This window comes from Lactuca saligna, chromosome 8 (genome assembly GCF_052625555.1).
Source record: "Lactuca saligna cultivar CGN05327 chromosome 8, ASM5262555v1, whole genome shotgun sequence".
In the NCBI taxonomy this organism is placed as follows: domain Eukaryota; kingdom Viridiplantae; phylum Streptophyta; class Magnoliopsida; order Asterales; family Asteraceae; genus Lactuca; species Lactuca saligna.
In genome coordinates, this window is record NC_136424.1 from 88,596,249 (window position 1) to 88,623,415 (window position 27,167).

General features: G+C 33.1%; 1 protein-coding gene across 1 annotated transcript; it reads left to right on the forward strand.

Annotated features, from left to right (window-relative positions):
• The first annotated feature begins 1,272 nt into the window (after positions 1–1,272).
• Positions 1,273–3,533, forward strand: LOC145012838 (protein CIA1-like). The gene is made up of 9 exons (XM_078971640.1): positions 1,273–1,708; positions 1,800–1,946; positions 2,041–2,259; positions 2,333–2,397; positions 2,475–2,540; positions 2,606–2,677; positions 2,787–2,919; positions 2,983–3,066; positions 3,173–3,533. Exons 1-9 carry the CDS (start codon positions 1,508–1,510, stop codon positions 3,239–3,241), a joined length of 1,056 nt encoding a protein of 351 aa, XP_078827766.1. The 5' UTR covers positions 1,273–1,507; the 3' UTR covers positions 3,242–3,533.
• Positions 3,534–27,167: the final 23,634 nt, after the last annotated feature.

Consider the following 27,167-nt stretch of genomic DNA (forward strand, 5'->3'; position numbering starts at 1 on the left):
ATTAATTTACTAATTTATTTTTTAAATAGATTAGAAAATCTCACCCAATAAAAAACCATAATATGTATTTCTTCTTGAAAGTTTTAACTTAAAACATTAAATTATAAAATAGTTTTATTAGTGGTTATTTACAGATTTTAACTTACAATAAACATTTTTATTTGTGTTTATTTTATTTAATTAGCTAATTTAAATTATATATATTTTTTTAAAATGAGGTTCTTTTGAAAATTAAATTGTAAATGTTGTACCATCGAATAGTAATTCGGTTGATTCAGATAGGATTTTGAATTTAGTCTAGACTTTTTAAAAATCAAAATCAATTCGGATGCACTTAATTTGATAAAACTAATCCATTCAAAAAACATTTCTAGATAGAGATACCAAAATTGTTATTCAACTTCAAAATAAGGAATAATCTTCAATATAATTTTTTTAAGACTAACTTTGTAAAATTAACTATATGCTTATGGATATATTTTTTTTGTGAAATATCTTATATAAGCATATTAGTCATATATTGAATTTTAAGATGTATATGTTACAAAACTTTTTGTATAAATCAATTATACGTAAATATCATTAATACTTGTCATAAGTTTGAAGAATTGATGAAGATTATTAATAAATTTAATTAGGAGCAAACTGATAATTTTAAAATATTAAATTAATGTATATAAATTAATTTAAATTTCATAAACTAACACCGATATTAATTAATTTATGTTAAATGTATGAATATGCAATATATGCATAAGGTCTAAACACAAATATTTTATTTAAAAGTGATAATTTTTTTACATAATAACTAATAATTATTTCACCGTAATAAAACAATTCGTCAAAAAAGCTATTTATCATCGCCGCTTTGCACGGGCACACATCAAGTATCTAATACCAGACATTCTGCATATAAAATAGTTATAATAACAAAGTTGTTTTACTAAAAGATCGAAAGTGCTGAGTAAATTTCTACGATTAATTTATGTTAAATCTATGTTTGACAAAACTAATCTTAAAAAATAAAAATTAGTTGCTAGTAGTTGAAAACTTTTATTTATACGTAAATAAATATTTGATAAAAGTAACCGAGATTTAAATACATAAAATTATATAACAATCAAAAAGTTTTCAAAAACTATGTAAAATAACTTTGAAGTTTAAAATTATTTTAGAGAAAAAAACATAAAAATAAAAAATAAAACACCCCAAAAAGTCTATTACCTAATAGGGCCTAAAACTAACTCGTGATTCCAAATTGTCACGAGAATTGCTTATTTTGAGTCAAACTACTTTTTAATTTTCTTCGTGGAAAGGGGAAAGATAAGCAAAGATTTGAAACTGTGTGCCGATTTGGAATATCGGAAAAGACACGAGGCCGCCACACGCTCCCTGTCAAGACTCGACAGTTCCGGCGCACACCAAAGCCACCGGCCAACGCTCTCCGGATCATATCTCCAACTTCAATCGTCAACCGTCGAACACCGGTTTCGACTCTACGATTGCCATGACCTTACTTGAAGACGAGAGCTTAAAACTTACCGAAGTTCAAAGGCTTGAAGGTCATACTGATAGGGTATGGGGTCTAGCTTGGAATCCGGCTACTGGAGCCGACGGTGTACCTGCTGTCCTCGCTTCTTGTAGCGGGGATAAGACTATTCGAATCTGGCAACAACGGAGCCCTTCCTCTGCTTCCTTCGATTGCAAGGTTCGATTGAAAATTTTCAAATCTGAACAAAATTAGGGCTTCAACTTAAGATACAAAAAGTTTCAATGGGTGATGTTTGATCTTTGTTTAGGCAGTATTAGAAGACACGCATAGTCGAACAGTCAGATCATGTGCTTGGTCGCCATCTGGTAAACAGTTAGTAACTGCAAGTTTTGATGCCACTACCGCTATTTGGGAACAGAATGGAAGTGACTTTGAATGTGTATCCACTTTAGAGGTACTACTCAGTACTCACCTCATCATTCTAATGCTGTTCTATGTTACTTATCAACCAAATGTTTATCTTATATATGAGAATGAGTATCGTATAGGGGCATGAAAATGAAGTGAAAAGCGTGTCATGGAATGCATCTGGTTCTCTTGTTGCAACTTGTAGTCGAGACAAATCTGTTTGGATTTGGGAAGTTTTACCAGGAAATGAATATGACTGTGTCTCTGTTCTTCAAGGACACACACAAGATGTTAAAATGGTTCAGTGGCATCCAACTGTTGATGCTTTATTCTCTTGTAGCTACGATAACACCATTAAGGTAACATTATTTAATTCCATTCAAAACTTTCAAAACAAATTCACATGATATTCTATTATGTTTTTATTTTCAGGTTTGGGCAGATGATAGTGATAGTGATGATTGGCATTGTGTGCAAACTTTAGGCGAATCAAACAGGTAGGTAACATAACACTCTTTCTGTTAACATTTTGTTGAATGCTGGAATTTAATGAATTAATTATAATGATTTTCAGTGGACACTCATCTACAGTATGGGCGTTATCTTTTAACAGCACTGGGGATAAAATGGTCACATGCAGGTATAGTAATAGTATTTAATTGCTAAGTTAAAATAATTTAAAAATAATTTTGGTGAAATTTGCAGTGATGATCTGACCATTAAGGTGTGGGACGTGGATATTATAAGTTTGCAATCTGGCGATGGCAATGCATCTTGGTAAGAATAAGATAAGATGATTTCTTTTTCCTTTTTTTTTTTTTTAAATGATTTCCTGTTATGTATTTTGTTAAATAAATAAATAAAAAGTATATTTTTTGTTTGACAGGAGACATGTTTGCACAATGTCTGGTTATCATGATCGGACAATTTTCTCTGTACATTGGTCAAAGGAAGGGATAATAGCTACTGGAGCTGCTGATGATGCCATACGCTTATTTGCAGAGTCTCAAGATCATTCAGTAGGTTACCTGTGTTACTGTGTACTTCTGGTTACATAATGGGATTGATATTTGGTTGTTTAGGTGGATGGAGCTTTGTATAAGTTGCTTCTCAAGAAGGAAAAGGCTCATGATATGGACATAAATTCGGTGCAATGGAGCTCTACTGTAAGTCAAGAAATAGCAACCTACTTTTGTTTATTTGTTTATTATATTTATAGCAACGTACTTTCATTTCTTTGTATTATATTAATAGTTTTATTGTATTTTGCAGGGGAATAGGCTTCTTGCTTCAGCAAGTGATGATGGGACTATCAAGATCTGGAAGTTGGAATCAATTTGACTTTTGAATACTGTAACATGCTTGTCAAGGAAAGTATTTTTCTTAAATTACAGATTTGCCCAACACTCTTGTCAGCAACTAGACTCCTTAAAATTTTCATCTCTAGTGCCTTGATTAACCCCACAACCAGATTTTGAGGGTGTTTTTTGGTATATGCCAATAAATAGATGTATTTGAGATTTGAATTTGTTGATTACATGATCTAAGAACTGAATATCTTGAATCTGAGTTTTACATTTTGAGAATTTGTGTAAAGCTTCTTATATTTTATTAGTAGTTTTAAGTTGTCATCTTTTCTTGACTTTGGAGTAGATTAGAATATTTTCTATTTAAGTAAATAGGGTTAAAAACTTTGTTCAAACATAACATTACATCATAATTAACATCGTTAAGATTATTAAATCACAAATCTAAAAGTTCAACTTCTAGTTTTCATGTTTGATTTCCAAATCTTCAAAATTGACATCTAGGAGTTGCTTTCATTAATTAATCGCAAATCTAAGTCATAACTGTAATTCAACTTAGTCAAGATGTTTTAAATCAATAATTAACTAATTCAATGAATATTCAATCGTTTTATGTTGCAAAAATCCACTTCAAACCTGATAAATATTTATTTACTTTGACTGAAGAAACTAACATTTGAACTTAACATATTCTAATATAATTATAAACAATGATTTTGAGCTAGACCAATAACATAAATTGTTTCATCTAATGGATTAAATCAAACTTACACCAAATCTTGGGTTACAAACTCCATTAAAACCTCATAAACTCAAGTTCAAATGGGTGTTCATCGATAGATTAGTAATAGAATCATGGAATTCTATACTAATCTTCAATCTAAAATTCATATTTAAGAAGATACCCTAAATCTGTAATTTTAAATGACAAAAGTGGTGAAATTTACAACCTCATAAGCTGCTGCTGCTGCTTCTTCTTCTTCTTCTTTTTTTTTTTTTTTTTTTTTTTTTGGTGTTAGAACTCCAATAGAGGTAAAAACTTGAATTCTCTCATCAAAATCGATTTACCTCTGTTATCCATGGTAAAAAAAAAGGTCCCAAATGAGGTAAAAAAAAATTAAGGATAAGGTTTAAATATTTAAAGCCTTCACCAATTGGCAACTTTAGTCCCTCAAATTCTATTTTTTTACATCGCTCCAAAATTGCACCCAATTAACATTTCTAACTTAGCAACCCTGGAAGTGCCTCATATAACTGTCGTCAACTATCTCACTAACATTATCCATTCCATGCAATTAGAGATATAAATATATCTGACTTTAAGCTAAACTCGTCTTGATAGCTACCAAATGAACCAAACCAAAAGATCTATTAGCAAATTTATAACATAATCTTACCAATAAGATGTTATACATTGCACAATACGCCATTGATTTTCTATTATAACTATCCAAACAATATAAAGTACTTTACATATCTCATAGGATGAACTCATTTTGTTTATTAGTAGAAATGTATATCAAGTCATTGAGGATGGAGATTTGAAGATGGTATACTCACTAGATGAAGATGGTGAGTATCCTCCCAACTAATAAGTTTTGAAATTAAGGATAATCAACAGCTGACAAAATTAATTGTTGATAACTTTTCCTAAAAGTGTATCAAAATTCAAAGGCAATTTGAAACAACTTTTCATCAAGCATTGATGCAACTCAAATATATTTTGAAATGAGCCAAATTTTTAAAATTAGTAGTCATTAACGCAAAATACTGAAATTGTCATTGTGTTTGGTTAAAATTGTATGTTTAGTTCCTAACTTTTTTTTGCACATTGTCCGGGTGTTATTGCTTTGTTCTGATTTTCATCATTGTAAGATTAGAAAAAACTACATTGCCTTTAAATATCTTTTTTTAATTTATTTTATATTTATTTATTATTAACTTATTATAAAATTGTTTAATAATATATATGGTCCCACCACCGGTTACAAGCCATCGACCACCATCACTGTCATCGACCACCACATCTTTGCCATCGACCACAACCACCTCCGCCAGTGACCACCACCATTGTCATCGAACATCACTACCAAAAACCATTACACCCTCTAAAAGATTATGCATAAAAACTATTATGCTCAAAACATGCTAGAAAACCAATATATTGTCAAATATGTCGTATAAATGTATCGATGCTCAAACCTGATTCAACGTGCAATTTACTTGAAATCTAATTTCATCATCGAGAGAAACAGTTAGAGATTTTAAAAGAGTTAAATATGAATTGGGCAAATTCATGGATGAAACAAAAAGAGTAGAATTTATATGGGGGAAAATTCATGGTTGCAACAAAGGCGATGCTAACTTATGACTAAGGATATCTATGGACATCCCTAACTTTGGAGATTTTTATGTGGATTACTGGATTATATAGTAAAATAAAAAATGAACACATGTGGGAAGCTTAAAATGGATATCTACTCTAATAAATGAATTTTTTTTTGTTATATGTCACTCTTATTCAATTTGATAAATGTTATTTTGTAGTTATTTTGATTTAATTTTTTCCACATATCATTTTATGAATTTTTTCTATTTTAATATATTCCACATAATACTTTAATGCAATAACTATAATAAATGTAGTAATAAATTAATATCAATTTCATTAATGAATCTACCTTCTTATTTCAAAATTTTCAAATTAAAATTCATTAGTTTATTTTGTTTATTTATTTAAATTTAAAAATAAAAACAATCAATTTTAATAATTTATTATTTTTCTTATGTTCTTATAAATCTAATGTTATTAAATATTTAGACTTTTATATATATATATTTTTTTAATTAATACATGTAATACATGGGTCTTACACCTAGTTTGTCAACAAATAAAAGAGAAATTCTTTTAAAAATTATGAAATCATTTAAGATTATCATGAGGAAGTTAACCAAAAAAATTCTTCTATAAGATAATCTAGTTTTAACCTTTTAAACTAGTAAAATACAATTTATAAGATGGGAAAAAAAATAAAAGAAAGGTGGTAAAGACAAAAAAAACTTAAAAACAAAGTTACAATAATTTGGGGGTTCACAGACGAGGTTTTAGCCTTCATCAACCCTCTCCACCTACCCCAATAAGTTGATTATTGGTTTTCTCCGGTCTATGCTAAGTTGTTCAGTTACCTCGTTGCTTATCTCCTCATTTTTTTTATGGTTATTACTTTTTTCAACGATTTGGGTATCCCCATTTTCCCCCGACCATCATTTTTCACCTTTGAAATCTTAATTAACGATAACATGTCTCAATCTTTTTCCATCTTAAAATTAATATTTATTATAGACTATCTAGAATAAATCAAGAGTGTTACTCTATGTACGCCATCGATCACATAAAATATCAAACACGCATACATTCACCCACTCATACAAGGGGTAAACTAACAAGTGAGGCGGTATATATAGAATACACCTAAATTAAGGTCATCCCCAATGTGATTCTATGAAGAGTTTAATAGGATAAAAAATAGTGATGTTGTACTTAATAGAGTAAAAATGCAATGTAGCTTGAGTTTATTGAATGGGGAGTTCAATCCCCATTGAACCGTGTAATGCTTTTTTTTTTTTTTTTTTTTTTCAATTTAATATAACAATTTCTAGTGAAAATAACACTTTTTTTTTCAACAAACATATTATATATTATTATTATTTTTTATTTATTTTTATTTTATTTTATATTCAATAATTTAGTTTATTAAGTTACTTTATATTTTTTTATTCTAAAGAATAAAAAATATATAAATCATAAAAATATTTTAAAAAGATAACATCTTATTTAATGTATTATTCGTAACTTTTAATTTTTAATTTGTAAACTATAATTAATATTTTATAATTGTAATTTTGAATTTCTAATTAATGTAATATTTTAGTTTTATTTATTAATATTATTTATAAAAAAATAAAATGATGAGGTGGCAATCCATTGAACTTTTAATAGTTTAATGGAGTGTAGAGTTTAATGGGTTAAATGGTATGGTTAGTAGAATACTGATGTGGCAATCCATTGAAGAGTTCAATGCATTAGAGATGACCTAATAGAAACAAAGTATAAGTCAAAGTCTAGTAAGTATAACTATAAAGTAATGCCCCCTCCTCTCTTTTTTACTTTATATCAAATCAAAATCATTTTTTATTCTCTTTTATATATATATATATATATATATATATATATATATATATATATATATATATATATATATATATATATATAATGTCTTTTTTAAATATTTACCGTTTTAACTATTTTAATTTTTAGTTCTACAAAATAACTTATATTTTATATATCCCTAATAATTTGTTGTATTTATTTGAAGGTTTTTATAAATTGGTTTTTATAAATTTATTTTTGTATATAATAATTTATTATTTTCTAAGACTTGAATTTTTTAACTATAGCTGAACGAATCACCCCGTATATTAAATGACTAAATATTTATAATCATTATTATCGTTCTAGTTTTTACGGCTAAATATGTATAATAATTATTATTGTTTGACAATTTAATTGTAACGTTGATTAATTATTTATAATTTTTTATTTATAATAGTATTTATTAAAAAATATATTCAGTTTATTATATATATATATATATATATATATATATATATATATATATATATATATATATATATATATATATATATATATATATATATATATATATATATGTGTGTGTGTGTCAAATGTTAAATCATAGAGGAGAGAGGATAAACAAAGAATAGGAGGTGGCCGATTAACTGTTCCCTAAAATAATTTACTTTACTAATCTTGAAATGCATAACTTAGAAGCATGACAATTGACAAGCATGGATAAGTGGATAAATTAGACATTTAATTTTTCTTTTATTTTGTTTTTAGCTATTTTTAATATAATATTTATTGTTGTGATTTGATATTTTATTTAGTCTTTATATAGTTTTGAATGTGATATTGTTTGTTTATAATTTAGTCGATTTATTAAAATACATCTGTAGATTTATGAATGATTTACTAATTGAATATTTAGTGTCATATGTTTAGAGAGAGATGTTAGATTGGTATTAGCAATCATATACTTGTTTAATTATTTTTGTAATATAAGAACTCATAATTGTAGGATGATATAATTGAGAACCTGGTGTGATAAAAAAAACTATAACTCCTTCATCTTATCACATCATTTAACTTGGACACACACAAATTTAGATCTTTGATATGACACTGGGTTGCAAGGGTTACTGGTACAACTTTAATAGATAAAGTCAATGCCTTCTACATACATAGGAACATGGTCGATGCTGGACTTTTTAGTTGGTAGGTGGGTGACAAAGGTGTTGTCTTGTGACATCCCCATTTTCACGGCCAGAAAAGACCGATTTTTGTTTATGCTTTATAAAAATCAGAGTTCTTTTAATAAAAATGTTGCGGAATTTGTTCCCAGAAAAACATGATAAATACGTTATTAAAACATTTCCGAAGAAACGTACTTTATTCATTTTAAAACGTTTGGGTTGTCATCGTTAATACATGAACATAAGCATAAACAGAACTTACATTTATTTACACTAGTGATCTACATCTCTTTAAATCTCTCAGTGTAAAGTGACTTTGTATCAACACCTGTGATATAAATAAACTGAGTGGGTCAGGTTGGGAAACCTGGTGAGTACATAGGGTTTTCAACCCACAATAATATAATTATTATGTTTAAACAATCAAACAATCAACCCAATTACCCATCCCCATTATCTTCTTTAGTCTTAAGGATCTACCCTAAGAATCAGCTATTCCTCATTTATTTAGTCCTAAGGATCATCCTAAGGAATCGACACGAAGCCCATCATTACCAAGGCTTATAGAATATATCTGGTGAACACGTAGTCCGAAACATCTGGTAAACACTTAGTTCAAAAGTAACTAGTGAACACACTTAGTTCAAAATACCTAGTGAACACACTCAGTTCAAAGATACGTAGTGAACACACTCAGTTCAAAAATACCTAATGAGCACCTAGTTCAAAAATACCTACATGTTACGAAACTGCTATCGTTCCACTGGACCGTCTAGTATCGTCCATAGTCGTCATCTATACTCCACTAGATGACTGGATCACTGACAACACTGATGTCTCCCATTGTGTTATCACAAAACAACTATTTCATCTACCCATGTTTTACCCAACACATTTTGTAGATATAAAATACATATACAGTTTAAATCATTTAAAACATGTATAAAAATCTTTCACCCAGCATAGACAGCAAGTATTCAGACAATATGCACACACAACACGTAATTTATATTAAAATACTTCATATCTATGTGTAAGATGAAAGGGACCATGCACTCACCTGAGAAGGTGGTGACTCGGTACTCCGACAACGCTTCGTTTACTTTAAAATAATTTCCTTCGACGAAACCTAGTATTATAACCAATAGATTTTAGGCTATTATTCGTCGAGACTAATTAATAGTCTAGCTATTATTACTATTATATAAGCGTTAAAAAAATACTTATATAACCCATAATAATAGCCCAAGTATTTATTATATGTTCTTAATAACATTAATATAATTAAATAAAAACTATATTAAAAATAGCGTAGGCGTAGCTCACTTAGAGCGGGTTTTATAGAAAACCAGGCTTTGCTTGGAGCAGCGTTTCCGAGCCGAAAAGCTCTTCTTCTCGGAGCCGTCGAGCACTCCGGGGCTTTCCGCCTCGTGCTAGGGAGGTTCCCTAGGCTTTTCGGGGGATTTCGGGGCTAGAGAGAGGTTTTAGAGAGAGAGTAAAGAGAAGAAAGAATGGGAAAGATGTGAAGAAAATGAGGGTGGGAGAGGTGGTATTTATAGGGTGAAATGGCTGAAGTTGGTACCACATGTCACCATCTAGTGGCAAGACTTGGGGAGAAAGCAATGGCCAAGATTGTGCCACATCACCCATTTTGGCACAGCACACTTCCGACTTCTAAAATTCGTAACTTTCACATACGACCTCCGTTTTTGACGTTCTTTATATCCACACGTAAATAAAAATAATATCTACAACTTTCATTTTGACTCCGTCGGCTAATTTTCGACCGATCTTAAATTTAACAGTACGAGGCGTTTAGACTGTTAAATGACCGCGAAGAATCTGTAACTCCTTCATACGGACTCTGTTTTCGTCTGTCTTTTTACCGTTGAGTTCCAATTAATGAGATATTCAACTCTCATTTAGGTCGCATAAGCCAAAAACCGCTCGAACTAAAATTCGAGTTTCGGGCTGTACACTGCTAAGCCGAATCTTAGAAAAATCACAACTTCTTCATACGAAGTCAGATTTGGGCGTTTTTTTTTATGGATTTTCTCGGTTTAACACATTCTACGACTTTTGTTTAGATCACTAAGGCTAAATCTCGCTCTATCGTAAATTCACTTTTTACGCTTCCCGGTGCCGTGCCGGTTTCGTCGCGAAACTTCGACGGGTCATAACTTCTTCGTTATAACTCGGATTTCGGCGTTCTTTATATGTACGGAAATCTTGTGACATATACTAAAAATTGGTTCAAATTATTTATTCTAAATAATATTTTGTCAAAAAGTCATTTTCGACCCCTATTATCTCTAAATTGACTAGTCCGGATCTACGGGCGTTACAATTATCTCCCCCTTATTAAGTGGGTTAGATCTGATCCCACATCGGCTGGAAAGGAGAACTAAGCATTCCTTATAAGGGGTGTGGATACCTTCCCTATCACAACGCGTTTTAAAGTCGTAAGGGCAACAGATCCCATAAGAACTCTGCAGTTAAGCGTGCTCGGGCGGGAGTAGTACCAGGATGGGTGACCCCCTGGGAAGTCCTCGTGCCGAGTGGCCCAAAGCGGATAATATTGTGATACGTGCCAGAGGGGGTGTTACAAATGGTATTAGAGCCAGGGTACGGGTCGATGTGTTCGACGGGGACGTCAAACCCTATAATGGGGGGTGAAAGTGGGTTAGATCTGATCCCACATCGGCTGGAAAGGAGAACTAAGCATTCCTTATAAGGGGTGTGGATACCTTCCCTATCACAACGCGTTTTAAAGCCGTGAGGGCAACAGATCCCATAAGAACTCTGCAGTTAAGCGTGCTCGGGCGGGAGTAGTACCAGGATGGGTGACCCCCTGGGAAGTCCTCGTGCCGAGTGGCCCAAAGCGGACAATATTGTGATACGTGCCAGAGGGGGGTGTTACATGTGTTGGTGTTTAGCTCCAAAGGTGGTAATGGGAAGGTGTTTTGGTGGTGGAGCTCCAGTAAATTGACTCTCCTCCATATCATCTTTGTCTTCCTTTACCTGCAGCTTCCGCTTCAACTTCTCTAGTTTTTCACTAAAGCTTTTCGATGGAGAAACTTGATCATGAATCGTATATGATGGTGATCGTCGTCCTGATGTTTCGACATAAATGGCTTGGAAATCGTACATGGTGTTGGTCGTTGTCCCAGTGGCTGTTGGTTTCACTTTCAATAGAAGGAAGCGTGGTCAGTGGAGGTGACCATCATTCGAACAATTTTCAATTTTCCTGACACATTGTTCTTAAGTTTAAATTTTAAAGATGGGGAGTGGAAGGGAGAAGGGGGAAGAAAAAGGAGATGGAAGGAGAAAAAGAATTAGTTTCTTGTTCTCTAGCTGCAAGGGAAATGAAGTGGTTTTATTGTCAAATGATATTTTTACCTGTTAAGATAAGATATAGCTTGAGTGTGTAATAAAAGAATGAAGAAGGGTAAGAATGATCTTTTTATTTTTTTTTCTTTTTTATTAAAACATTTTTTTCTCCCTTTCAATCATCTCCTTTCTTCTCCAAAGTAAGAACTCATTTTTGTCTAAACGAATGATTTTTTTTATTTGATGGATAATTGCAATTATATTGACTAAGGGGTTAGGGATGTCAAAAAGTCTCGTATTACTCCATTGTTGTGGAAGCACCATCCCGTTTAGGGGTATTTATTACAAAAATCAAGGACAGGAACGAGGGCAGGGGGAAATTAACCCCCGTTTTAATTTCGGGAGTAGAGGCAGGGGCGGGGTGGGTAGTTCCGTCCCGAAACCCCATGAGGCTCCGTGAATAAATTATACATATGTTTATATATATAAATTATATAAATATAATAAACAATAACATGATTTTGAGTTTTCAAAATTCAATAAAAACATATTTTTGAGTTGTAATATTATGTTTTTAAGATGTTATAACATGAGGTTTGGATATAGTGGGGTGGGTTTTTGGGTTTTTGATTATTTAAAATATAAATAATTAATAAAATATTTAAAAAAATGCAAGGGTAATACAATTATATATATATATATATATATATATATATATATATATATATATTTTAACATATAAAATTTTGCTATAAATAAATATTTGTTACCTAAAAAATAAATTCTTTTAGCCTAAACAACAAGTTCTTTTAGCCCAAAAAAATACAGATCAAAATAAATCGGGGGTGGAGGCAGGGTTAATAAGGGGGATTCGGGGGCGAAGGCAATGGTAGGAAGGTTGGACATTTCGGAGGTGAGGGCGAAGGTAGAGAAACGGTGAAACTTCAGGAGCAGAGGATACACTCCCGGTCCCGTTTGCCATTGACATCCCTATAAGTGGCTAGAATCATATTTTAGTTTATATTTAAAAGTTAATAAATGTAATAAATAAATTTTGAAAATGTTAAATTGTTATCTTGTTTTACTTTTTATTTACTATTAAAATAAGGGAAGTGATTGTTAATAATAATTTTTTGCCATTTACAACAATTGATGTATTATAGAGTTATACAATACAACATTTTAAATCACAAATTGTAAATGGTTGTGTACGGAGAAAAAAATGTTGTGTAGGAATAAATTCCCTTAAAATAATAAGACCAAAATTTTAAGACGATACAAAACTTCTTTATATTTGTTTCTATCAAGATCAAATATCATTCAAGACTATGTAACTAAATGATAATATTTTTGATTGTCGATCTTATATCAAGTAATTTACCATATGCAATGCGTTATCCAAAAGGTAAGCCTCAAAATCCGTTTGACTCCCAAACCAATTAATTATACATGGCCAAGTGCCCAACATAAATCGTTAATTAAAATATTAATTAACAACTATTCTCTATCCTTAGAGTCGATCTTCCTTCTTGAATCAGAGCTTCCCTGGCTGACATAACGCTATTCTTCTCTAGAGACGAATCGAACACTGTGCAATCTATCCATTTCTTCAGCAGATCCTCTTGCCCCCATATGTCCGGTATCCACACCCGACCCGACATCTCGACCCGATGTCTCTTTAGTCTTTCTCTTCCACACTCCTCCTCCACCACCATTGACGCTTCTGGTTGTTGTGGTGGTGGTGGCGTGGTACTTCTCTCCGCCTTGTGATTACCTTCTTCTTCGGCCGCCAACAAAGAAGTTTTTGTGATCACTTTATGGTTGTCATCGCAAGCTCCTTCAAGATTCTTGATGAACTCTTCATGGGTTCTCTTGAGATCTTGAGAAGATGTTGATGATAGACTAGGGTTACGGTTACGGCGAATGAGGTGGTGGTGGTTGTGGGTGGTCTCAAGATTAGGTTGTTTGTGGGCATCCATTGAAACGATGAAATCTTGATAAGATCTTTTCGGTTTCAGTGACTTATCATGAACAAAATGCAGAAGAATATGTGCTTGTTTTTCCAAGAAATACTACTCTTAATTGGTGATGCATTCGTTGTCTTGGAGAAGACCATAAAGATTTATGTGGGAATAGAAGAATCCTTTTGGAGTGGGGTAAGGTGTGTGTTGATGCACGTCGATATTAATGTGTGTGAGTTTGTGGTTTCTGACTAGTTTACGTGTCATTTCTTTACCATTGGAAATTTGGAACCCCATGGTGTGTGGTATTAAACAAGTTGCCAACTATGGCTAATATCCAATGGTTTGCATTCACAGCGGATAGTCTTGTATAACGTGCCAAATTAATAAAAATAAACAAAGCTTATAGTATAAAATAAGCATAATTAAGTTGCTTTTAATAAATAAAGATGTTCTTATATATCTGTAGACTGTAGATAATTGTCTTACGATGTATGTATGATGTTAGAACTGTGATATTTCAGCAGCCTTACTTGTTATGATTCTATAGTACAGATCTTTCTAAATCTGGAATATATTTGGGATACAAAATAATGGATTATGATACTATGATGTTATTTATATTAGATAATATTAAGGGATATTTATCAAAGGGAAAATATCATTTTAACCTAAGGAATTATTCTCTTTGTTTTAAAAGGTCACTCATTTTATTTTATTTTTGCACATTAAAAGAATGAACTCTGCCTGCTAAAAAGGTACCTTAACTTGTAATTAACGGTTTCTAGCTTTATTTCACTAAAAAAATAGAAATAAAATCGACATCACATCATTTCTAGGTTTGTGGTTATATAATCTTGGATCTAGTGGATTATACAACCTAGGGCGTGTTTGACCCCGAGCGTTTGGGGGCTTCTAGTTTCTAGAGTTTGAAAAAACGCTCCGATTTAAACAAAAAAACATTGTTTGGCACTACAAGTTTTTAACGTTTAGTTTAAACAAAACGTTTCAAATCTAAAAATTATCTCACATAGCATTTAACAAAACGTTACCAGCCACTAGCTACTCGTTACCTGCTACCAGCTAGTTTTGACGAACATGCTCCTAATCAAATGCAGTGTATCAGTCGTGAAAGCGATTAACACCATTTACATTAGGCAGTCTAAACGTGGTGTCTTCTTCATCATCGAAATTACAGTGGGAACACACTTTGGATTTCCTCGAAAACAGACGATATAAATGTTAACCTGCTGAAGATCTTAAACAACACTCACATAGAGTTCTTTGTATGTACTATAAAAAACAAAGACACACAGAGAATAGACGACACATATAGAAAACACACACTAAGGGTGTTTCTTGCTTTTATTAACTGCTGAAAACAAAAGCATCACACGCCTTATAAACATTACAAGGAACGTGGAGCACATAACATGGGATAACCCACCACTACTTCTAAACTGCAAAAGACTAGATAAACAAAGTACTAAATAAAGTAAATAAAGCATCAACTTAACGTGGAGACTTCAATGCATAGAAACCTGGTGCATAAAGGTGTTGTAATTTCAATACTCCCCCTCAACACCGACTTCCATCATTCCAATCTTGTTACACAATTCAGCTAGCCTCAAGCCAGGTAAGCTCTTCGTAAGGCAATCTACAAGCTGATTTGAAATTTCAATATATCTCAGATCAATTTCTTCTTGAAGTACCTTTTCTCTTATAAAATGATGTTGAACTTCAATGTGTTTAGTTCTAGCATGAAAGGTTGGGTTTTGAGTGAGATGAATTGAAGAGAGGTTGTCACAGTACAACAGTATGTTGTAGTTGACTTCTTGATTAAGATTCTCCAAAAGCTGTTTGAGCCATACACACTCTTGGGCTGCCATGGTTGCAGCTCTATATTCAGCTTCTGTGGTTGAAAGAGAAACTGTTGGTTGTCTCTTACTAATCCATGATATGGGACTTTGTCCCAACATAAAGATGTATCCGGTGGTAGACCTTCGAGTGTCAGAATCCCCAGCATAATCTGCATCACAGTATCCACGTAACATGAAATCTTTATCTGCTTTAAACAGAACTCCATAGTTAAGTGTAGACTTGATGTATTTTAGTACTCGACGAACTGCTTCAAGGTGAGGCTTTTTAGGATTATGCATGAAATGGCTTAGCACACCCACAGTAAAAGATAGATCTGGCCTGGTCAATGTAAGGTAGATTAAACTACCTACAATCTTTCGATACATAGTTGGATCTTCAAGATCTCTTCCAACAATTAAGCTCAATTTAACGTTTGTATCGATTGGAATCATTAATGGCTTGCACTCTTCCATTCCAAACTTCTTTAAGAGATCTAAAGAGTATTTTCTTTGGTGTAGTATTATACCTCTACTCTCATAGCTCAATTCCAAACCCAAAAACTGTTTGAGCTTTCCAAGATCCTTCATATGAAAACGAACACAAAGGTTTTCTTTTAATTGAAGTATCATCTCAACATGATCACCTGTTATGATGAGATCATCAACATACACCAACACGATAGCCACCTTGTCTTCCTTTTTCTTCACAAATAAACTAGCATCAACAGAAGTAATTATATACCCATTATATTCAAGAAATTCTGCTATCTTTCCAAACCATGCTCTTGGTGACTGTTTCAGTCCATACAGAGCTTTCTTGAGTTTACATACATGGTTAGGATATTCATTACTCACAAATCCTAACGGTTGTTCCATGTATATAACACGATCTAAATCTCCATAGAGAAATGCATTACTGACATCCATTTGCCACAACTTCCATTTCTTTACTGATGCAAGGGCTAAGATGACCTTCATTGTTGTTAATTTTGCAACAGGACTGAAAGTTTCTTCATAATCAAGGCCATATTCTTGAGAGAAACCCCGTGTAACCAGTCTCGCCTTGTATCGTTCTATTGATCCTTCTACTTTTCGTTTCACCTTGTATACCCACTTGCATGAGATTGGATTTGCATTACTTGGCTTTGGAGTCAACTCCCAAGTCTGGTTTCTTTTTAGAGCTTAGAATTCTTCTCTCATGGCAGAAACCCATTCTCTTTTAACACAAGCTTGCTCATAGTTTGCCGGTTCAGTTACATCATCTACCACAATTGCAGCATTAGCATATTTGGGGTTAGGCCTCCTTACACGAGATGACCTTCTCGGATTAGCCGGTTCATCTGTTGTTTCATTTCTAGTAGTGGAATGAAACATTCCACTTTGCCAAGGTTGTTGTCTATGTACATTTGTTTCTTCTTCTTCAACTGTAATCTGACCATTACCAAAGGTAAGTTCAACACTTGATGACTCAATTTCTTCCTTGAGTTTGTTGGAGTCTGAAAGTTTTTCTTGGTTTGAAGACCACCATGATGATAATTCATCAAACACTACATTGTGTGACACATAGCATTTTCCAGACTCTGGTTCACAGCATCTCCATCCTTTCCTCTCTTTGTCATATCCTACAAATATGCACCAGATTGCTTTCTTTTCTAGCTTTCTACGAAAGTGGTTAGGTATGAACACATATCATACACACCCAAATACTCAAAAGTAACTTACATTGGGTTTTACATTCCAAAGTAATTCGAAAGGGGACACAAACTTTAATCCTTGCTGTGGAATTCGATTGATTACATATGCAGCTGTTTGCATGGCCTCAGCCCAAAACCTCCAAGGTACATTTTTATCATGCAACATGCTTCTGCATATTTCACCCAAGTGCCTATTCTTTCTTTCAGAAACCCCATTTTGTTGGGGGTGTGTTTGGACATGTCAGTTGTCTTTTGATCTTGTGTTCCTTCAAGTAGTTAGTGAACTCAACTGAGAGATACTCACCCCCATTATCCGAACGTAAACACATTACAACATGTTTCAAGTCTTTTTCTGCTTCTTCTTTAAATTCCTTAAACTTTTGGAATACTTCTGTCTTTTCTTTCAAGAAATACACCCAAACAAATATTGAATAGTCATCGATAAAAGTTACCATGTACCTTAAACCTTTTACTGATGGTTGCTTCACAAGCCCAAATACATCTTAATGAATAAGTTCTAAGGGTTGTTTAGCTTGAAAGTTCAACTTCTCAAAATGTCACACCCCCAAACCAAGGATGGCGGAAACGTCCGGGGGTGGCGGACTTCATATATAGTATCACAACAACGAGTATAATAGTGCTCAAAGTAATTACAACCATCATAAATATAATTGAAAAAGTTACACCAAATTATTTGTTTACATGATTCAAATCAATTACATTATGATGACAAAATGAACTGTTTGACGATTTATCATCCCATCCTCAAAACGCTGTTGATTTCCTGTTTCACTAAATTCCTGAGAATACAAGTTGTTTGAAAAAGTGTCAACACAAAGGTTGGTGAGTTCATAAGCTTTTTAGATAAAGAGTTTGGAAACCATTCCTTGTAATGTGTGGTGTGTTACCCAGAAAAATCCAATATTTTCCTTATAAAAGTTATGTGGTCCGAAATATCGGGACCGAAAATGAACAAGTATTTGTCATACTTAAAGATATAAGAGTGGTTTTAAATTTGCGTAAAACCTTTTCTGATTTGAGAAAAATCCCGAAATGGATGGTGTGTAGTCTTAAATACCAAGACTGAAAGTATACAATAATATCTGTAATTATTGATATGAAAATTGATTTTAAGTCGACATAAAACCCATTTTTGATTTATTAAAATCCCCGTAAACTTTATGTGTTGTTAACTTCCTATGTGAGCCGCTATAACTATACTATGACTGAATGAACCTGCCACGACGTTTCTCAGGCGTCGCGAAACTGAAATGACATTTGTCACCCGTAGACCTGCAGGTCCTACTGTAGCTAGCAGTAAGGTAGGGGGTGTCAAACCCAATATAGATCTATACACAACTATCACGTTCTCCCTACAAGAGACTCTGGTTATAACTACCAGGAATTTAGATCCCGCACTCGAACGTACAAAAAGAGAATGTCTCAAAATTTAAGTAACAAGTTTACGTGTGGTGTACGTGAGTGTAAAACCTTTTGCTGTGGGAATAAAACCTTCTGAAATGTGTTTGATGTGTTAATGGAAACATAAACCATACCTATAATAGTTTATCAAAACGTTTAAATGTAATAGTTATAACTTTGTTTATTGTGGTTAACTACCGTATTTGTGAAGGTAAAAACCCTTTTGTTTACCGATATGTATATGTACTTTTTACTAAAGTGAAGCAACATGCATTATAACAACAAATCAATTACCACAATTTTGTAGGTAAAAATGATGGGTTTCGGTCATAAGACATCCTATGTGCTCATACAAACCCTAATGCTCGGATCTAGGTTTCTCTATTGTACATGCTTTGAATCCAAGACTATAAACCCTAATTCTAGCATACAAGTAATCATATTAATATGTAATTAGGTTTAAGATCATACCTTGATTGTTATGTAGCAATAACAATCCCAATTCCTCCTTGAATTGACTTTGGAAGGCTTAGAGTCACAAGTGTCACTCCTCTAATGGTTCACAAACACCATAAGCAAGAGGATGAAGAGGAGAGAGGTTGGAGGCTGCCAAAAACGTGTGTAAACCCTTACAAGAACATTAGCCACGTTTTTGAGCCTTAAGGGGTCTTTATATAGTTGGGCTATTAGGGTTATCTAACAAGGAAACCCTAATTTGGATGCTTAAACCCTAAGCAACCCATAGACTCCTTTAATTAAACCCATGGACGATTTCCTTATGGGTTTCCCATTAGAATTCGTCCATCCCTTAATATAAGGCAATCCATGGCCCAAATCATAATTATCTTATAATCACAATTCCAGTCCCTTAAGCTTAACTAATCTCTTTTAGTCACAAAACTAATTACCAATTAACTATTGACTAATATTAATTAAACAATATGATTTCTCCTTTAATATATTATTCCCATAATATATTAATAAATCATATTTAATCCTTACTCTCCATAATTCATCCTATCAAGTTGCTTTAGTGAAGGCAACCCAAAAGGACCATGCACCATCGGGTCAAGTACATACCAAAATAGTTATAGACTTAGACACTAATCCAACAGTCTCCCACTTGGATAAGTCTAACAACTATTCTGCGTATGACTTCAGATCCTGATCTGCAATCGTAGCTTTCCAAAGCCGCTGTCAACTCTGATCATATCAGATACGCGTGTCCTTAGATAAGGGATCATATATTCCTCCATTCTAGATATCGTATGAGATATGATTTCAAATCATTCTCTTTGTACTATATCTCGTTTTCCGATTTATGATGACAGACTAATTGAACAAATCAAATTAGCCCTAGCCCGGCCGAGCATTTACGTATGTCATCACTAAACCATCGAGGGGCCCAAAGATATCGCTTTTATTCTTTGAATAAAAGGAACGGATAAACTTTGATACAATGCTTGCTTTCACTCACTAACCAAATCACACACAACAATATGTTTTATAACACCAAGTTACTAGTGCGTTTACATATTATCAATGTGCAACCGATTAACAAGATACAACTCACACATCTCGGTTTCAAGAATATAAGATGTTATCGTCTCACTAATCACTCGAGATAGTGATCCAAGTGAGCGTGGGTTTAATCCAATGCTCAAATCGTATTCATAAGCACTCATGAACGTTGCAGCAAACATTTGCTTATGTCTAATACTTTTCTAGACAATCCACACACCAATTCATGACAGTCTTCATTCATATCTACTTCCTACATATGAACGACTGTGGCCTGTTTGAATAATTCGATTATTCTTAATAAACTCAATTATTCTGGAAGTCAAAACATGCAAGGTGAAACACAAGAATAATACTAATCCCATATGGCCTCAAACCTTTGAGTATAAACAAAACACGTTTTATTTATCACCATATCGATTACTCATTATTTGTCATTTCGGGTAATCAACTTTATACTTGAATTATTACACTTGTCCCATGCTCCTAGCTTGCACACAATGTTTACCTATGGTTCTTACTTTTGTAAAATAGACAAATTGAACACATTTCCAATCATTCTCATTTTACAACTCCAAATCCATTTTCTTAAGTGTAAGAATATCAAATTCTTGTTACTTATAGAATATACTAGATTCTAACACTTTATGCAACGATCCTTTTGTAATGTGACTGCACCAAAGTCTCAAAGACTATTGCCAATGATATTACAAAGTCCTCTATCGGAGATTGTTACAAGACAATTCCTTAGATATGATGTCTCTCACTCAAAGTACATTCCTTTGAACATCCTTTTGCATAAAGGTTTCTAATCTAGTCATAGATTTTCAATATTTACTTCCCAATATGGACACGCTTCCATATTTTCCATATGACAACTAATTTCTTAATAGAATCTTATCTATTCGTAATGATGTCGATATTGTCCATCCAATATGGAAACATTTCCATAATTTCCAATACTATACTTCCAACTACTCACAAGCAACCAATTCTCGTCGAACTTCGAATCGTCCTTTGATAGTTGTTTAATTATTTTAGTCAAAACCAATTCTAGTCCCTTTTCCCTCTAAATGCGCTAGACATTTGGAAAATTTTAGAATGGTCAAACATTAAAGCATTTGCAATCGATCCTATACCCGAAGCGTATGGGACACGATGCACAATGTTTTATTTGCTATGTTCTCAAAATTCGAATTGTGAAGAGGAATGCCGTAATCATAATCGAAATTTTAAGAACACACTATGCACCTTTGACTAAATTTATTAACATTCCACAACCTAATCCTTTAGATTTGAAATGAAGCATAATATTCTCTCCCTTAATTATAGCAAAACAACCATTCAACTCTTAAAACTTTGCAAAGTATGACTCTTGTTTTCTATAATTAATATTGCCAACTATGCAATACGTGCCTTAATAATCATACAATCATAACATTTATGCTCCCACTATCATGATGATTATTATAAAACATAACACTTATGCTCCCACTAGCTTCGACATGTATTCATAAACATCTTAACTTTCAGAAAAACAATACTTATTGAATTTCTTAAGTTCATGTTTCTAATACTTAGTGCTTTGATAATCTTTTATCAAGGCTTCTTGAACTTATACACTTTTGCCTTAGATAGTTCATATGTGTGTCTTAACAATTAAGACTAATTGCCAAACCTCACAATTCAAATTATGGAAAGGGATGCCGTAACCATGATCGAATTCGAGAATGCAATTTTACAATCACTATCTTTTAAAATCTTTCTTAGTGAAAGCATTTTCTCACAATCATTTTCATGAAGGAGGAAATCTTATGACACTTAGATTTAAATAGTGTATGTGTTCCTATCCATGTGAATTTGTTAAAAACCAAAGTTTACGACAAATTCAAACTCATATGGATCGAACTTTCTTAATCTTGATTTCTTGCCTTATGGTAGCACAGCTGCCCACCACGTTTTCCAAGTAGTTAAGCAGCTCACCTTTTCCTATCAATGTACTTTCCATTGATCAAGGTCCTTGCCTTTTATGCATTCAAATGAGAACTCATAGGACTCACATGCATAATTAACTCGATTGGATTGGCACAGAAACAAAATAATGTCTTCACGATAGGTTGTAAACCTCAACTCGTGTGCTAGTGATAATCGATAAGGTTTATTTGATTTGTTCTTGAAGCTTTTCAAGACTATTAAGACTCCCACTGACTCCTTGACATATAAGATTCTCTTGTCAATAAACATTTGTTGACAACCAAATATTCAAGAGTTAGTGTAGCTTTTATCAAAACAAAACACTTCATAATTTTGGTCCTAGTTAGTCTTTGTCTTATCCAAGACATCACAACTTTCCACAATTGATGAATGTTATAAACCTTCTTAATACTATTCACTCAATGTCACAATCTTGACTTTAAGACTTGTTTTGGAATGAAGTATGATTGACTTCTTGATTTGACCATTTCTTCAATCTTTGATTCCTCTTCTTGGACATACAATTGTACCAAGACTCACTTAGAGGATCAATTGAGATATGGTTCTTAATCATTAAGACCTATCATAAAGCATAAAAGCTACTCTCCCTTCTTCTTAGAATGGAGAAACTCTTATCTTTCTGCCTACTTGATTCTTCTTATTCGTTTTGCTATTGATCTAAACCCTTTAATCAATTCAAAATTACACTTAATCTTGTAAGTGTAATCATATTTGCTAAGCCTTTAGTAAATCATGACGAATATCTTTGTTACTCTTATGGTGAACTTGATCAACACACAACTTTGTGTACTCGATCTCCTAGTCCTTCACTTGACACTTTGTCAATGAATTAGTCTAATTTCCAAATATGAAATTTCTCATTCATCGTGCAACCAGGTTGCATGATTCCAAGTTTCTGTCCAATTGAAACTTGGGCGATGAGAAACTCTCCCTATTTGGTAAATTCTCGACATTTCCATAAATAACATAACTAAGAATCATATCCATTCGTTGCAGAAATATGTAAACATCAATTTTTCATAACGATTTCATTGCAAGGAAGTAAACAAATAAATAAATAAGTCAAACAAAATTTATTTTATTTATAAAAGCAGCGGGAAAACATTTGTCCTTACAATGCAAAATCTATTGAAAACTATGTAAAAAGAAAATTTCTAACAACTATATCATAAATATCTAAGCTCAAAATCCAATCTTCAAGTCCATGAGATCGAGATCCATCTCTTGTGATTAGATTCATCTTGCTCTCTTATCAAACTTCCTTTCTTTTCACCGATCCTTCAAAACATTCAAATGCAATCTTATCACATCATGTATTAAGAATCAATGAATAGGAACTTAATGGAGTTAGATAGTGGATTCTTACCTAAAGCGTAGTCATACTTTTGACTCTCCCATCTCTTAGATCTCTTAGGTAAATAGGGCAACTTCGTCTCCAATGCCCCTTCTCTTGGCAATAAAAGCAAATTGACTCTTTTGGAACAACACATGGAACTACTTCAGACATTGTCTTTCTCTTATGATCAAACTTTTCGATCATTGCATGTCTTTCATTGCCATGGTCTATATCCATAGAGGTCTTGAAGGCAGATTCACCAATCAACGTTGCTTTTCTATTGCGCCAAATCATTGCTGATTCAGCAGCAATAAGCATATAGGTGAGATTTATTAAGGGTCACGTTGCGGTTCACCATATAGTACTCTCTTACGAACTCACTATATGAGTTAGGAAGTGACTAAAGAACCCAATCAACAGCCATTTCCTCACAGACAACGGATCCAAGCAGTGTGACTTCATCCCTAGGACGTGTGCACACACCGACTTTCCTTTTTTATGTTCACTTGCCAAAAGGGCTTGAGTGATCTTGAACTTTTCAAGCCTTTGAACTTGTGGGTTAGGGAGACTAATTGGAGGAGGAGGAGGAAGTGAAGCATGATTTCATGTTCCTCGATCGAATCGTGGAATATCATCTTCATGTGGAATGCTTGTTCCACGGGATTTGAGAAGACCATAGTTGTCGAACTTTGACATCGGGAGAAAAACGAATTCAAGTTAGTTGATTGATTGAGTCCTTAGTAAATCACCCAAATGAAATTCCAAGGCTAGGACCCAACACAATATCCTACAACTCGGGAGAGGGATGCCGTAACCCAAATTGCAGAACATTTGAAGGTAAGTGAATGACGATTCACTAATTTCCACCATGAAAAACGAAAAAGAAATTTAAGTTTTAAATCTATGAAAACTCCTAGATCCTTTGAGATTCATTGAACATTTCAATGGCATGTTTAAATCTCGATATGCCCCTCTTGTTTGTGACTGGGATGCCGAGGATCACAAAGCGGGTGTGAATCACCATGCAAACTACATGGTGCCCTCACATGTTACAATCACCTATTCGATGTGCCGGTAAACCACACACGCTCCACCGAACTATGACAAACATTGAGTCACCCTTTGCTACCTTTGCTTAGAACCATTTAGTGTGTCGGTAAACCACACACGCTCCACTAACGTCTTCGCAAGGGCACAAAGTGTAATTTCATGGAATTGCATCAATTCACTTTTGCCTAAGTAACTAAGATTGGGAATTTGAAAAACATTTAGTTACTTTGTATTTCATTATACTTATAATGGAAGGTTTCGTCCTATCCTACCCGTTCGGCTAACGACCCTCCACTAGTCAAGAGTGCGGTGGGTAAGAGTGGATACCCGTTCAATCGCCATTTTATAGGCAATTTCCTTAAACACCCCTTATAGACCAGCTTCGTGAATGAGGCCTACTAACGGTAAGACTGACTTTTACTCATACATATATATAATGTTAGACTTTTAATGTTATATATAGTATAGGGTGTATTTTATACTTTTAAAATACTATATGGTTAACTTTAACGATTACACTTTTAATTCAATTAAATGGTTAACCTAAACTTTTATGGATTTATTAAACCTCTTTTAATTATACTCCTTAATTAATTAATAAAACCACAAGGGTGTAATGTGAACTTTTCAAAACATTACTAGGGTTTTAGAATTTAACATTTCTAATTAAACCTTTAATCAACTTTTAAATTCCAAAACTTGAGGGAAAGTTTTGAAACCTTTTTCAAAACATTAGGGTTTTAACTATTTAAATTTCAAAACTCCAAAACTTTTGGGTTCAAATTTAAACTATAAAACCTAAAGGGGAAAATATGAAACCTTTCATAACAACAAGGATCAAATAACAAATAATTTTAAATTAACATTTAATCACATAATTATCCATATTTGATTTATTTAATGATTTCTTGCAAAACAATTTATCAATTTACTCAAAATAATTAATCAATTATCTTATAAGGAAACAATTATCTTGTTAATTGATAATTATCTTTAATTAGATCAAGAATATAGTCATATATATCATAAAATCGGATTTATATTGATATAATATGATAAGGTAACTATCCATATGCAAAAACAGCAAGAAATCCCGAGATAAGCATTATCTGACGAGTTGACTCGTCGAGTCAGGCATGGACTCGTCGAGTCTGCATGGACTCAGCAAGTTTAGCCATGGACTCAGCGAGTCCAGCCTCCACAATCCAAAAAATCGAATTTTTCAGTTATACAATGCATCAATACAATTGAAACCAAGCTAGGCTCTGATACCACTGATGGGTTTTGGTCATAAGACATCCTATGTGCTCATACAAACCCTAATGCTCAGATCTAGGTTTCTCTATTGTACATGCTTTGAATCCAAGACTATAAACCCTAATTCTAGCATACAAGTAATCATATTAATATGTAATTAGGTTTAAGATCATACCTTGATTGTTATGTAGCAATAACAATCCCAATTCCTCCTTGAATTGACTTTGGAAGGCTTAGAGTCACAAGTGTTACTCCTCTAATGGTTCACAAACACCATAAGCAAGAGGATGAAGAGGAGAGAGGTTGGAGGCTGCCAAAAACGTGTGTAAACCCTTACAAGAACATTAGCCACGTTTTTGAGCCTTAAGGGGTCTTTATATAGTTGGGCTATTAGGGTTATCTAACAAGGAAACCCTAATTTGGATGCATAAGCCCTAAGCAACCCATAGACTCCTTTAATTAAGCCCATGGACGATTTCCTTATGGGTTTCCCATTAGAATTCGTCCATCCCTTAATATAAGGCAATCCATGGCCCAAATCATAATTATCTTATAATCACAATTCCAGTCCCTTAAGCTTAATTAATCTCTTTTAGTCACAAAACTAATTACCAATTAATTATTGACTAATATTAATTAAACAATATGATTTCTCCTTTAATATATTATTCCCATAATATATTAATAAGTCATATTTAATCCTTACTCTCCATAATTCATCCTATCAAGTTGCTTTGGTGAAGGCAACCCAAAAGGACCATGCACCATCGGGTCAAGTACATACCAAAATAGTTATGGACTTAGACACTAATCCAACAGTCTCCCACTTGGATAAGTCTAACAACTATTCTGTGTATGACTTCAGATCCTAATCTGCAATCGTAGCTTTCCAAAGCCGCTGTCAACTCTGATCATATCAGATACGCGTATCCTTAGATAAGGGATCATATATTCCTCCATTCTAGATATCGTATGAGATATGATTTCAAATCATTCTCTTTGTACTATATCTTGATTTCCGATTTATGACGACAGACTAATTGAACAAATCAAATTAGCCCTAGCCCGGCCGAGCATTTACATATGTCATCACTAAACCATCGAGGGGCCCAAAGATATCGCTTTTATTTTTTGAATAAAAGGAACGGATAAACTTTGATACAATGCTTGCTTTCACTCACTAACCAAATCACACACAACA

Bases quoted from the DNA above. Each gene is read 5' to 3' on its own strand.
- LOC145012838 (XM_078971640.1), top strand. From the start codon at position 1,508: ATGACCTTACTTGAAGACGAGAGCTTAAAACTTACCGAAGTTCAAAGG. The intron at 1,947-2,040 runs GTACTACTCAGT...AGTATCGTATAG, and splicing joins AATGTGTATCCACTTTAGAG to GGGCATGAAAATGAAGTGAA. The intron at 2,920-2,982 runs GTAGGTTACCTG...TTGGTTGTTTAG, and splicing joins CAGAGTCTCAAGATCATTCA to GTGGATGGAGCTTTGTATAA.